The following is a 14,142-nucleotide window of genomic DNA, read 5'->3' as shown; positions in this document are numbered from 1 at the left end:
TGCTAGGATTCATGGGGTTGAAATTGTGAAAGAGTGGTTCAGGGAGCATGAGACATCATTTTCACACATGGATTGGCCACCACAGAGTCCAGACCTTAACCCCATTGAGAATCTTTGGGATGTGCTGGAGAAGGTTTTGTGCAGTGGTCAGACTCTCCCATCATCAATACAAGATCTTGGTGAAAAATGAATGCAACACTGGATGGAAATAAATCTGGTGACATTGTAGAAGCTTATTGAAACAATGCCACAGTGAATGTGTGTTGTAATCAAAGCTAAAGGCAGTCCATTGACATATTAGTGTGTGACCTTTTTTTTGGTGGCAACCTTTTCTTTGGCTAGGCAGTGTATAAAACAACCTCCAGTGTTAAATAATTTGTTTTGTCAAGTCAAGTCAAGTCACGTTTATTTATATAGCACACTTAAACGCAATGTAATTGACCCAAGGTCTAATTTTTAGAAAATTAGGAATTGCCATCAGTAAAATTAAATTTTCATGGGCCATGTGTTCAGGTTGCATCCTATATACTGCTGGCCCAAAATCATATTTAAAATGTTATATCTTCATGTGGCTGGTATAATCAAGAACAAGTGGCTTCAGTGATACTAAAATTTTAAGATGTGTGAAACCTGCAGGAAAAAAAAAAAAAGACACTTTGGAAAACATTTCTAACTACTCTTCTTCATTTGTGGTCTTTACAAATGAAAACCTGCAATTCAACCATTTATAATATTTTAATCTGCATCACTTTGAACAACAAAATCCCTGTAAACATTACAAAATCAGCACCTGTGTCATTGGAGGAACAAAGTGGTCCTGGTTTGAGAAGAAGAGGCTGGCGCAGGTGGACGTCTGAAACGATAAATAACCTGCGGTTAAGAGTCCAAGAAGGGCCGGGAATACTGCCGAGAATGTGTCTACTGAATTCTTACTAAAGATTTTAGGAGATATGTTCAGACATAATTTGATGGAACCTCTGGTTTGTTAATCAGCCTTCCTCCAATCACGGAAACACAACCATGAACCTGCAAAAGCTTCTGGATCTGTCACAATCATACAAACTGCATGTTTAGATGCCATCAGTCCAATCAAACACAACGAAAAGTGGGATCAGCAGTTAAACATCTGACCTTAAATGAACTCCATCAGTTCCTACATATTTCTCTTTGGAAAAATTTACACTTTCATTGTAACATTTTCTAGTTTTTTTCTTTTCTTTTTTAACACCCTCCAAATATTTCCAGACACGTGTAGGAACCGTACGAGTAAAGCACCGGGTTTCAGAGGCCCTGAAGTCATAAGATGTCTCTGAAGTTTGTCATAAATTACAGGTGTAGAAGAAGGTGGAGATAAAAGGGAGTGTTTTTTTTTCCACAGCAGGAGGAAAGAAGAGGTTGCTATTGCTTAAAGTCTGTCAGACCTTGGGCTGAGAGTCTTTGCAAGCACCAGGATTCATGTCAGGAAAGAGCACAGAGAGTGATTGTTGGTATTAAAAGGCTGTTTAACAAGAGGAATGCTCCCAAAAAAAAAAAAAAAAAAAAAACTTTTCTAGCGATTGGACATCATGTGCAGTAAGCGGAGGTTCTCTAAAGGAGCAGACAAGAGGATCTGGACCGAGTGTTCTGGGAGGACTCAAGGCACAGCAGACAAAGTTCTCCCATTAAACCCTCACAGCGACTTCAGCATCTCTATGCTCCATCACAGAACTGAGCTTTAATTTTGAAATACTGCACTGTAACAAGAGCCACAGCTTTGGGCTGATTTACACTGAAGAAAAAAGATCAGTTATTGATCAGGGCTGATTGTCACTCCTGACTTACTGACAAAACGTGTCCTGTTAGAGATTTGAACAAGGGAGGCCTAACAAGAGAGGAGATCTGCTCCCTTTTCAGACTCATCTGTTCTCTGCGTTCCACAACGAGAAACTTAATATAAAATACTGTCATTTAAAGGATGATTAAAGAGATCTAAAAACTTTTATCTCAAGTTCGGCACTCGTGATGAACAAAGGTTAACAGAGAGATGGGCTGAATCAGTGTGAGCGGCTGCTGGGAAAACCTGAAGAGACAGACTTCAGAGAGGACACAGAGCGTCAGGAGAACGTGAATGAAAACCTTCATCGGTAGCAGTGCGGTTCTGGTTGTTAAAAAACAGCAGGAACCTGAAACCGTCCCCAGACCAAAGGTTTTTGTCTGGCGGCTGCTGTTGAGCTTCCCGTTTTTTTTTATTTTAGACCTGTTCACACTTTCAGCACCAAAAGCAGAGGCAGCATCACAAAGCAGCATCATCTCCAGCTCAGAGAAACACCGCAAGGGGTTCAAGCCTGAAGGCAAAAAACATTTGCTGGTGTTTTTAGTGAAGACTCTTTAATGTCACAATGAGTCCTATTTTAATCTAAGAGGAGGCAACAATACTCACGAGTGCGGTTACAGAAACAAATGGCTTTTTGTTGACAGAAATAAATCTGAGAAAACCAGTCACCATGCACTGCCATGTTCCAGTTTTGTTTTAAATAGGATTTTCCGTTTTCTCTGATTTATCTTATTTCTAAACAAAATTGAGCTGCTGTAACCATTTTTTTTTTTTTTTTTAATTTTCAAGCTTCACAGTTGATTAGAAAAAATGTCCTGAGGTCTGCTCACATACGTGTCATTTAATTTCCTCTTAATCATTTGAATAAATCCCACCATGATGCGCTCAGATGTCTTACTTTGTTTACAAAATATGGAGAAAACCAAAGTCAATCCAGCAGGAGGATGAAATGAAATTGCGATGCTGCTTTGTGGATGCTGCCCTGCCTCAGACAGTGATGTGGCACTCTGAGGAGTGTGTGACTGATTCAGTTCACACCACATAAAAAAAAAAAAATACACACGGTGTTCACACAACATGACAACTGACCCATAACTCACACAGGAGTACAGACAGTCCAGTGGGTGGTGTGAAAGCAGCTGGTGGAGGATTTTGGTCCCTGAAGTTTGACAGTCATGGATTTGTCTTAAAAAGTTAAGTTTGTAGGTGAACTGCACCTTCACCAGAGGGAAGATTTCTGAATCCCATTCAAAGAAAGGGGAAAACAATCACTAGCAGAAAATGACAAAAAAAAAACTGATATTAAAAGTTAAAAAAAAAAAAAAAAAAAAAAAAGAGACAAAAACTCAGCTTCAAATATTCCCAGTTTTCCTGAAGCTTTCTAGCATTTTGACAAGTCGTCTGGATTTCCTGAAGTGAAGGTGTGTTTGTGTGTAAGGCCTTTGAGTTGTCGGTCAGTTGGAGGTAGAAGTCCAGATCAGGCGATCTCCATCTCCCGCTCAATCCCAACATACTTCAGAGCGTCAGCCTGGCTGTACCTGAGGAACATCAAAATGTTTCATTTATCTTGCGAAACACTTTTCATTCTTCACTTTTAGTTCAAAACTCTGTAGTGACACTGTCAGATTACGGCCTCTAGATTTTTAAAAGCACCCTAACATGTAAGTTGGTATTTTTATCTCCATCAAGTCTATTTGTCATTTATTCGTCTCTGAAATGTTTCCATGCTCAGAGGTGACATCTTTAAATGTCCTGTTCTGTCCAAACAACAGTCTAAAACCCACATAACTTGGTTTGATGATGATGGTTAAAAGGCAGCAGCTTTGTGTCCGATATATTAAGATCAAACGTTGATATAAATAAAAGCAGTTTCCTTTCATTTTAACATGTGGATGCTACTGAAAACATGCTCACTAGAAAAATACCCATGAGACAAAAAAAATAAAAAATAACATTTTCAAATTATATTTGTTCCTCTTTTCACTGTAGCACATTTGTCCAAATTTAATGTTTATTAATATCTTCTCCTGTGAAGGGAGTAACACTTCTCCATACGTTTGGTTCTTTCCATGGGCTCTAGTATTTCACCAAAATTGGGAATAAAACAGCCTCATGTAACCACCTCAGTCAGATCAGACTGATGATTTAGACGTAGAGGGCTGGTGTAAACCTTTACTAACTGCTGGTTCCTCTCTGGTTGGAATAAATCCATTCGTTCTGAGCATGTTTGCTCCACATGGGGTAAACATCAGGTAAGGAGTTTCAGAGGGACATGGAGGACGTCCATGGGCAGCAACGTTGGAGACGTGGAGACATCTTGGTCATCTTCTTCTACTCTATCAATTCATTGTTGGAGACAGAGTTGTTTTTCTCTAATATGTCTGGCCGATCTGAAGCTAAACAGTGGGCAGAACAACTTGTGATTGATGTTTTGGGGCATGTAAACAAATATTTCTTATCAGATGATTTCATTCCGTTTCCAAGTAAACAGTTCAGTTGGAAGCTTGAATGAACTTCAGAACTTCAAGAGTCTTTGACTGACATTCAGGTCACTGCAGTAATTTCCTCCTCCTCCTCCTCCTCGTCACTGACCTGTAGTCGAAGAAGAGCTCCTCTCCAGTCTGGATGGCCCTCTTGGCAAAGATCCCTATTCTGTGATCCCCGTTCACCATCATCACTACACAGGACAGACACATGAGCTACCACACAGACGTATATCTACCATACACCCGTGCGTGCAGATCTTCCTACCTTTTGCATAGCAGTTTGGGTTGACAGAATGGTTAGCAAAGCGGATCTTGTTACCTTTCCTCGTGGCATCAACAACAAAATCTGGAAAGAAAAGAAATTTAACACTATTAAAACAGTTCAAAACAAAAAAAAGTCTTCCAGCAGATGAAAGACAAATCAAATCAGACTCACTACAGAGTGGAACCTTCAAAGTAAAATGTTTTACCATTGTTGAGATTGAACAGGAAGCTGCACATGTATTTATCGTAGACCTTCCCTCTGCGGTCTGCTTCATCCTGAGAGATAATCTGCAAACACGGGGTCAAACATTTAAAGTTGTATCATTTCAGAACAGAATATACTGATGAAAAGTGGAAGTGCAAGTCTGACTAATTTTACAAACTACATGATCTGAATGAGGGAAAGTCTGATCCATTTACTGCAAAAAATACAGCTGCTGTATGGATCATTAGTTTATAGACGTCTGTACAGCTACAGACACAGTCCACCAGCAGTCGTACAGAGATGTTACAGAGTGATGTGTCTTGTCACATAAATGATCTTTTGCAGTCTGTAGGACGAGGAGCGCTCGCACACCATCAAACTAAGGTTTCAGTTAAGACACTACGCACACCTAACAGTTAATGGTCAGAGCTGGCTGTAATGAGAAGATACACAGGTCAATAACAAAACAAGCAGGAGAAATGTGTTGCTCCTTACCTCTCCACAGTACTCAGAGATGAACTCGTTTTTCTGGACCGGCTCTTTGATGAAAATGCCCCAACCTGCTACATCTGACGGGGCCAGCAGCAGGTGCTGACAGAGAAACAGGTTCAGAAATGCCTCACTTGAGGTGTGATTGAAGGTTCTGAGAAATGTAAGTGAGGGAAAGACTCATGTGCGTTACCTTCTTGGCCCCTCTCTGGATGGAACAGTTCTTGCAGGACACGTTCTTACTGTCCCAGTGGTCAGCAGCGCCGCAGGTCAGACAGAGGTCAGGGTCACACTCCCTCACCGCCAGGTAGCAGGGACACTGCTTGGTGTTACACTGGGCTTTGCACCGACAACCAGGGAAGCGGTTCTGACCTGGATCCGCATAAAAGGTGCAAATAAATTAAATCCACACAAGAACTACTGCCTATATTCAGGACACGTTATTTTAAAAAGTGTGTTCATACACTCAGAGCTGCACTGGCAAAACTTTTCGCAGAAGTTTTGAGCAGTGATGCAGGGACAAGAAGAGTCACAGGGCTGTCGTGGGTGATCACATGGCTGGTAATTATAGACATGGTTCGATGAGCCATCTGTAAGAGGAACAATGAGATGCTGGTCAGAAGGGCTGTTTTAAAATCATCCTCCTCTGCATTTTAAAATGGTCAAATTTATTTCATTTCATTTGAAAGAGCCGTAACCCTTGCAGCAATAATTTTCAAACATGTGCCATGTTCCTGCTTTCTCTCATTAGAAATTCCACTGTCATCTTGCATACTTAGTCATCTGACCTTTCTTTAGCTGGATCTTCCTGCAGTGAGTGGCCCACAGCCTGTGCTTCCTCTTCTTCTTTCTTGGCGGTGTGTCCTCGTCTTCAGCAGGAGCCCGAGCGATGATGCTCGACTCCTTGACCCTGAACTCGTAAACCTGCAGGACGCATTAACGACAACATGTCAGAAACCCGTCCTCTCAGACTCTGTTTTGTTTTTTATTTTAAAAGGAAAACATTTGTATATAAAAACTTCAGTTTCTTCTTATAAAAAAAGCTATTTCTGCACTGTGGCAGCTGACATTTAGCAACAGGCCTAAATTGGGAGTATAATAGACTTCCAAAATGTGTATGATGAGAGCATGATGGTGCTGGCGGCTCACCTGTCTGCAGTTCTTGGTGCCTATGAGTCGTGCGATAGCGCAGTAATTGTCGTAGTACGTCCCAATGAGAACCCTGAACAGAGAGGCTTCAGCTCCACTCCACTCCATCGCTTCAGCCTCACTGCTCAGCTTCATCTTCACTGGTGTCTGACACCGAGAGTTGCCCTCTGTACACACAAAAATCAAGTTCATTTATCATTCGATTATTCCAGGTGGAAAAAACTTTAAGCTTTAAGTGTCCTAATCTGCAAAGCCTCAGGATTATTCACGGTGGAGCCACTGGGTTAGTGCAACACAAAAAACAAACACCTAAACAATGTCAATTGGACAGTGGAGTTTTCTTGAAGACATGTCATCAATATTGGATCTACCATGACCTGGATGAGTGAGAACAATCATAGACATAAACTCATATACTGCCTCAAAAAACAAAAACAAGCAAAAAATGGCAACATCTTAATATTTTTGTGTTTTTGTAATAATGTCACAGGGACAGAATGGATACAGACTACTGCCACCTGCTGCCAAAAGCATTATAGTGCTAGAACACTGGTTGTAGTCTTTGTGCCGTGTTCAAGAGGTGACGTCACACTCTCTCTTTGTTGTTCATAGTTCTTTGATGTTAGTTAGTGTGTCTGTGTCTTCAAAGGCCGAGGGTGTTTCACTGACTTCAGGAACACTGACATAACAATTTGTCACGTAACAAAAAAGTCATCACTTCAAAAGGGCCTGAGGAGGCAGCAATGTTACATATTAATGCCCCAAACAAGGATGCAGAGAGGGAATGAGAAAGATGTACAGGTGGTAGACAGACAAAATGATGAACTTGACAGTAGCTGGATGTGGCTTATGTTTTAACCAGAAAAAAGTCTGTGTGATTGTTCCTGTAGAGACAAGAGCTCTGGAGTTTTCATTCCCCTTTTCCTGCTTTTCATCTTCTCCTTTAATCTGATGGCAACACCTGATCATGCAACAATGAAAGTTGCGAAATGCTGTATTTGTCTTGTTACTGGTCTAGTTTGCTAAGCCGTTGTAGTTTTAAGTGATGTGCTATGATTTTCACTTCTTACTTCAGTTCCTCTGGTTCAACAGTTCCTTAAAAAACATTAGTTCCGTTAACAAATAGCAAGCACAGGAACTAAGCATTTGAAATAAAACCATTACCATCTGTGTCCAAGGATCCAAAAGGAATGTTAATATCCATCAGAGACTTTTACAACAGCTTCCTTGAGATTGTTACCTGAGCTACTGGTGGTCTCGTCCTTCTTGTCCTCATCATCTTTGTCATTGTCTCGCTCGTCCTCTTTGCTAAGCTCGCGGTCACTGTCTGTGTCTTTGGTTTCCGAGGAAACGGTGGGGGTGCTGGGTCGGCTGGTGCTGTTCGGCAGTCGTCCGCGGCGACGGCCCACCATGCGTTTGGAGGGCGTCTTGGCCCGCTCAGCAACCACGCCTGCAGGGTACTCTCTCACCATCCCGTCCTGAGGAATCACAGCAGGAAAACAATGACACAAAACAAGTGTTTTTAACGTAGCAGGTCAAACCAATATTTTATTAGGTCATAGTTTCAGATACAGTAAATACGACTACCACTCCAGTCACATTATCAGCTAACTCACCTGCACCAGGTACCTGTAGCAGTCGATGCCACAGGGTTTACTGTCCACCAGGTTCTCCAAGTTCTTACGCTTATAGGTGTTTGGAGTTGCGTGGAAAGCTAAGAGAGCGGAATTAGGTGAAAAGTTAACAAAAAAAGTCTCTTAAAAAGATCGATTTTAACATACTTTTTTTTTTTACTTTAAAACCAATTAACAACTTTTGTTTTCAGACACAGTAATGTTAAGCCTAACCCTTTTAATTTAATGTTAAAAATACAATCTTAAATTCACGGCCAGGAGAATTTTAACAAATGACCCTAGGTACTTGGAAAAACTTCATATTTCACTACTCTTTGCAGACAAGTGTAAGCTTTAAATTACTTCTCACAGGCTGACAAAAGTTCAGCAAAAAAATAACAAGAGAGCTCTGCAAAGAAAGGTTTGAGGAGTGTGTGAGTACTAACGGTGGAGGAAACAGTCATATTTGAAGCAGCGCCTGCAGAACAGTGTGTGGAAGGAATGGAGGCTCTGTTCGCGCTGCACAGAACGAGCGTTTGGACCGTCGATGTTCGGTGTGCATTCAGGCGGCAGAGCGCCAGGCAGCTGCTGCTCCGTCAACTCCTTGTACCTGAAAATATATAAATGAAGGAAAGCTGCTTGAATTCTTTGCTACAAGTTGAATGAAACTTGCACACGTCACAATTTGTAGCGTTTCTTCATGTCAAAACATTATAAATCCTGTCAACAAAGGCTGTAACCACCCTGTGTTAGAGCTGGGTATCGCTACAGATTCTCTGAATCAGTTCTGATTGACAGGGCCCTGACTCAATTCATTTCACTTTTTAAACTATTTTACTTAAAACTAATGTCAGTGGTTCCAAAGATGTGTGATATCCCTCTAGTAGTGTAGGGGTTAGATCCAGGCGAGCGGCGAACCTGGGACCCCTCGGTCCAAAGCTGCACCTCTAACCGCTACTCCACAGCTCCTCTTCTCTGAACAGGGGAGGTGGACTGAGACACTAATCATCAGCTACTTATGGTCTTAATATCTATACCCAAAAGGTTTCAACCCGTTAAATGGTCATTAGTCTGACAATTTGGTCTGACAATTTGATTCAGGTGAGTATCTGGTCATTGTCAGTTGAGTTTCCAGTGGACACCACCCACAGATGTTTCTAATAAATACCCAAAGTCTCCACCAGTCATTCTGAAGAAGCAACTTGTATAAATGTGCCTCCTAATTTTACAAAACAATGGCAACTAGACTTGTTTGAGTTTTCTTGAGGACATTTCATCCAAGAGTTGACCAAAAAAAAAAAAAAAAAAAGAAAAGAAAAAAAACACAAAAGGAGGAAACATCTGTTGTTGTCTAACAATGGAATTCGAGGAGTCACTCTACTTAAAAATATGCACCCTTAGCATTTATGATGCATGAACAATGAACGGGATACAAACATGTCTGTATATTTATGTTGCTGACACCAAATGAGAATGAATCATAAACAAAGATACTGTGCCTGCGCTGTACAAAAACTTATCTGAAAGATGACGTTTTAGTTTCCCACAGTTGTGCAGAAACGGATGCTGTAACACACTCACAAACAAACCCACTCACTTCTCTTTGAGCTCTTCAGTGGAGCCTTTGTCGGGGAACATGGAGGAGATGGCTTCAAAAATCTTGTCAGAAGGAAACTTCTTGCTGGTGTCACTGTTGGTTCGGGCTGGAGACAACAAACACACACTTTCCATTAGGGAATAACGCCTTATTTTCATTATACCCTTGATGAAAAAGACATTTTTAACCCTTCTCTGGTGTGGCAGTAACGTCTTCTTAAGCTTTGAATGTTGTACAGTTTCACATTAGCTTTTTTTCTTCTTTCATTTGAGACAATCCATTAATGTATCAAACTCAGGGCTGGCAATAGAGCAGCGATCATTTCTGTGGGTCTTTGGTGCACTCCGACATAAGCTAGGTTTATTTTTCCAGCTTGGTTCATACTCATGCAACAGGCCTATGCAGGAGCTTCAAAAGTGAAAGTATTTATTCTTGTGCTTGTAATTAAACCTCCACTTAGCGATTAGTCAGCTGTGTTGAGTTTCTCTGTGTGCTTTAAATGGAGCAGCTCATGTTGGAGAAAGTAAATGCTGACCAACAGTTACTTTTACTTTAATTACTGCAAGTAAAAAAAGAAAGGACAGCTGGGTATTTTGAGGAAGTACACTTCCTAGGCTATGTTGTTGAAGGTCCAAACTAAAACGACCAACAACTACCAGATGGTTTGACACGCAGTTAACACACTGACTGGATCTGGCTCAAAGCACCAGCAGCACTTTGTAGTTCTCTTTGCTTGTTAATGTTTATACCACTCATTTAATTATATAATGTTGCTTTCTGTTCTGCGTTCATTATCAGAAGACTGTAGCAATGGTTCCTGTCTGTTTTCCATGAGCAAAAGAAAGCAACACTAGAAGGCTGAAAGCCATCACTATGATCAAAAAGTTGTATGATGATCACAGATCTTCGCTGTGACCTTACTCTCATTGTTGACCAGTCCATCCTTGCGGGCATCCTCTGGATGCTCCTTGCCATCACACAGGTCCATCTTGTCTACTTTGAAGTCCTGTTCTTCCTCCTCTTCATCATCCTCATTGTCACTGTACTGTGCCAGAGCACTCACCAATTCCACGAAGATCTCGTCGTTGATAAAGCCGCACTCTGCAAAGCAAAACACATGCATCAAAAAAGGATATGGCAATGAGAGGACAAAAATGGAAACAGAAAATACAACATATGCTCTTTGTACTGCATTAATCAGTCAAATATTCCTGGTAGATTACAAAATAAAAGCATCATTCTACCGTTGATCTGAAAACTGCAGAAGAACAGAGACAAAAAACACAAAAAAAATTTGGATTTCCAGACTTGTAACATCGTGTCCCACATTTTAAAGAGTTTTAAGGTCTGATAAGCTTTTAAACTACTTACTGCACTTCCTGAATCACAATTTATCTTCTCATAAGCTCTTTTGTCCTGATGGAAATTGCCCCCAACAGTACACACTGAAGTGGTGATGCAGAAGACTATTTTTTGTTCCTCTGACTTTTTCTAAAATTCTCACAGTGAGACAATCTTTATGTGTATGATAACAAGACTTCTTTGTACCGCTCAGCTGACTCTCACCTCTGTCTCCGTGGACTTTGCCATCATAGTTCTTTATGAGCTCTTCTATGAAAGTACCGTCCTGGTCCAGGATCTCATCTCCCATGTAGGGAATGTTATGTAGCACCGTCTCATCCTCCACCTGAAGCAAAAAGAATAAGAATAAGAAAAACCTTTCCCACAATGGGGAAACTGCAGTTTGCAACAGCATGCAGAAATGACAGAGATAGAATAGATGATATATATATATATACACACACACACACACACACTGCACATATTAGGAGTGCTCGCCATGGAGCCTAACAGCAGCAGGAAGGAAAGACCTTCTGCAATTTTCCTTCACACATCGAGGGTGAAGCAGTCTGTCACTGTAGCTGCTCCGCCAGGCCACCGTGCAGGGGGTGGGACTCATTGTCCAGCATCGAGGACAGTTCAGCCAGAACTCATTAGAAACACGCAGCCGTAGTTAGCTTTCCCAACCACTGACAAACATGGATGGATATCGCTACTTATTTCCTGAGTCGATTCCACAGGGTCAGGGTCCAGTCACAGGGTCCCAATTCGATTCATTTAGAGATATTTCAGTTTTGAAACAATTTTACCTAGCTATGAAAGCCATTTTCACAAACAAATGTTATTGGTTCCAGAGATTTGTGACATTTCCACAGTATTTTCCCATCTTTCACATGTCTTTGCTTTTGTTCAGCTCTTATCTGTTGAAGTGCTGCAACGACGTCAAAAGTGAGGAAATTTATTAAACAGAGAGCAAGACGCTTGAAAGACGTTTCCCGTCTTTCTATTACACAGTGGGATATAAAAATTGTAAAGTTTAAGGTTAATACACACCATGAAGTTCTGCTGCAGTGGTGACCAGGAATACATGACCGGCACAGAGGCCACAGCATTCAGAGTCTTCAGGGGTATGACTTGTCTAGGAAACTCAGAGAAGCCGCTGTCCACTGTGCACTGCAGAGGAGGGCAAAGAGAACGCATAGTCAGAACATTTCTCTTTATCAAAGAAGCTTTATTTTTTTAGTGAGACCAATGTTAGTCCACTCACCTCTCGGGTCCCTCTTAAAGAGCTGACAGACGTCATGATGTGAACAGGCTGGATTCGCCTGGTCTTCCACTCCTGGTTCAAAATATCAGTTCGCTCCACGATTTTCTGGCGGTTGGTGTTGAACATGCTCTGGAAGAGTTACAAGAAAATTACTGCAAAGAAGTAAAGACAGGACATCGCAGAAATGTGCCATCATTTCACAGGATGCTCACAATTGATTGGTTGAGCCACCCACCACTGTAAAAACAGTGACTGAAAGCGGGGAAAAAAATAATAGCTTTACTGTCATGTTTGTCATTATTGATCTACTCCAACACAAGGGCCAACTTTCGGGCAGACTGAAGATAACAACCTCCATGTGGACAATAACACACCGTTTCATGGACTTTTATACAGACAGTTATCATAAATCTGACACGCCTAACCAAAATCAAAAAACTACCATCCACACTAACCGTGGTGCAAAAAGATGCACTTGTACACACACAAAAAAAAGTTGATAAATATAAATGAAAATGATGTTAGGCTATATCCAATGTTTGCACAACATTTTTAATCGTTGATAACCTATGGATATCACTTGGATGCCAGTGTGGGGGAGAAGGCCTTTACTCATGCGTAAGTGTTTGCAAGTCTGTTGTAATATGCACCACACCTTAAACTTCTCTGGATATCTGCACTGAAGGTCTGTGTGTGAACAAACCTTGACCTCGTCAGCGCGTCTGAAGCGTTTCAGCTGTCGAAGCCTCATGTACTCAGACTTTACCCTTCTCTTCCAGCAGGCAGGACCCTTCTCCGATCGCTTCCCTGTCAGCACCATGATCAACCTGCAGACAAAATGATCGATGAGGATTTCACATTTTATATTTTTACACTGGAATGTGGGGCTGAAACATGCGAGAACATCACAACCACCTGAGGGCATGCTTTTGATTTGCTCCAGTTTGACCAACTTCTTAAGTATTCATCACTTTAACATTTTGGCTTTGTATTGGCATGTGGATGACAGTTATCTCAAATTTTACCCTTCAGTGACCACCTTTAAGACATTTCTTGGAGACTCGAAGATGTAGACTATCAACTTCATTTCAAAAAGCAGCACAACTCGTCAAACTCAACAACAGAGGCAGAGCAAATGAATCCTGATTCTGTACTATCAAAAATGACTGAATACAGTAAATTAAAATTAATTCTTATTGTTTAGAATGAAATATTGGTGTTGCCATGTTTTTCATTTACTAGAGTACAAGTTAACATATGCGATTCAAACATAAACTAGCCAAAACAGACAGAAATACAATGTAACAACTGTGCAAATGAATAGTTTCCCACACATTTATATCTTTAAAGATCACAACAACCCAGGAGGTTGGTTGGCAGCAGTGCTATAGCCCCAGATCACCATGTCTCAAGACCAGTAATAAACTTCCACTTCATTTTCTGTTTTCTACACTAACACTAAATCCTCCTTTATGAATGTTCTAATGTTGAGTTGATGTTGAAACAGTGTCAGAAAGGTGGTGATTCAACTGGACGATCATTTTGGAGGATGTAGTTAGTGCAGCTGTTAAACCAGATTGAACTGAACACTAAAGTCTTGCTGTTATTTAGTCTAATCCACGTTTTCCCTAGCACCCTTTGCCAAATCTGCTCACCAAGTTCATCAGGAAATCCATGCATTCACTCTTTTCACCCATTCATGACAGTAACGTTCAAAACTCTGATTCATCTGCCACCCGGGCACTCAGCCCGACTCTCACACTTTAGATTAGACGTGTCAGACTGCTGTCATGAAAATGACTGCACTGGCATGGCACATTTTGCCATACTTAATCTTCAGACCACAGATTGTGGTGCGAGTGCTAGCAGTTAAGTGTGCCAATAAAAAATTGAAGAATTTCAGTAAAATCACATGCGT

The 14,142-nt window shown here is 41.1% G+C and overlaps 1 protein-coding gene across 1 annotated transcript; it reads right to left on the bottom strand.

Moving 5' to 3' along the window:
* Positions 1 to 720: 720 nt before the first annotated feature.
* Positions 721 to 13,919, bottom strand: ezh2 (enhancer of zeste 2 polycomb repressive complex 2 subunit). The gene is made up of 18 exons (XM_084566188.1): positions 12,928 to 13,919; positions 12,225 to 12,353; positions 12,011 to 12,130; positions 11,183 to 11,303; positions 10,538 to 10,717; positions 9,617 to 9,722; positions 8,466 to 8,629; positions 8,023 to 8,120; positions 7,647 to 7,884; positions 6,407 to 6,573; positions 6,046 to 6,181; positions 5,722 to 5,847; positions 5,451 to 5,629; positions 5,264 to 5,359; positions 4,770 to 4,851; positions 4,565 to 4,645; positions 4,406 to 4,490; positions 721 to 3,351 (listed from the first exon to the last, which is right to left on the bottom strand). The coding sequence occupies exons 1-18, from the start codon at positions 13,147 to 13,149 to the stop codon at positions 3,291 to 3,293; spliced, it is 2,391 nt and encodes a 796-aa protein (XP_084422314.1). The 5' UTR covers positions 13,150 to 13,919; the 3' UTR covers positions 721 to 3,290.
* Between the last annotated feature and the right edge of the window lie 223 nt (positions 13,920 to 14,142).

The sequence above is a fragment of the Chelon labrosus genome (assembly GCF_963514085.1).
Source record: "Chelon labrosus genome assembly, chromosome: 18".
In the NCBI taxonomy this organism is placed as follows: domain Eukaryota; kingdom Metazoa; phylum Chordata; class Actinopteri; order Mugiliformes; family Mugilidae; genus Chelon; species Chelon labrosus.
This window is presented reverse-complemented; position numbering and strand designations above follow the sequence as displayed.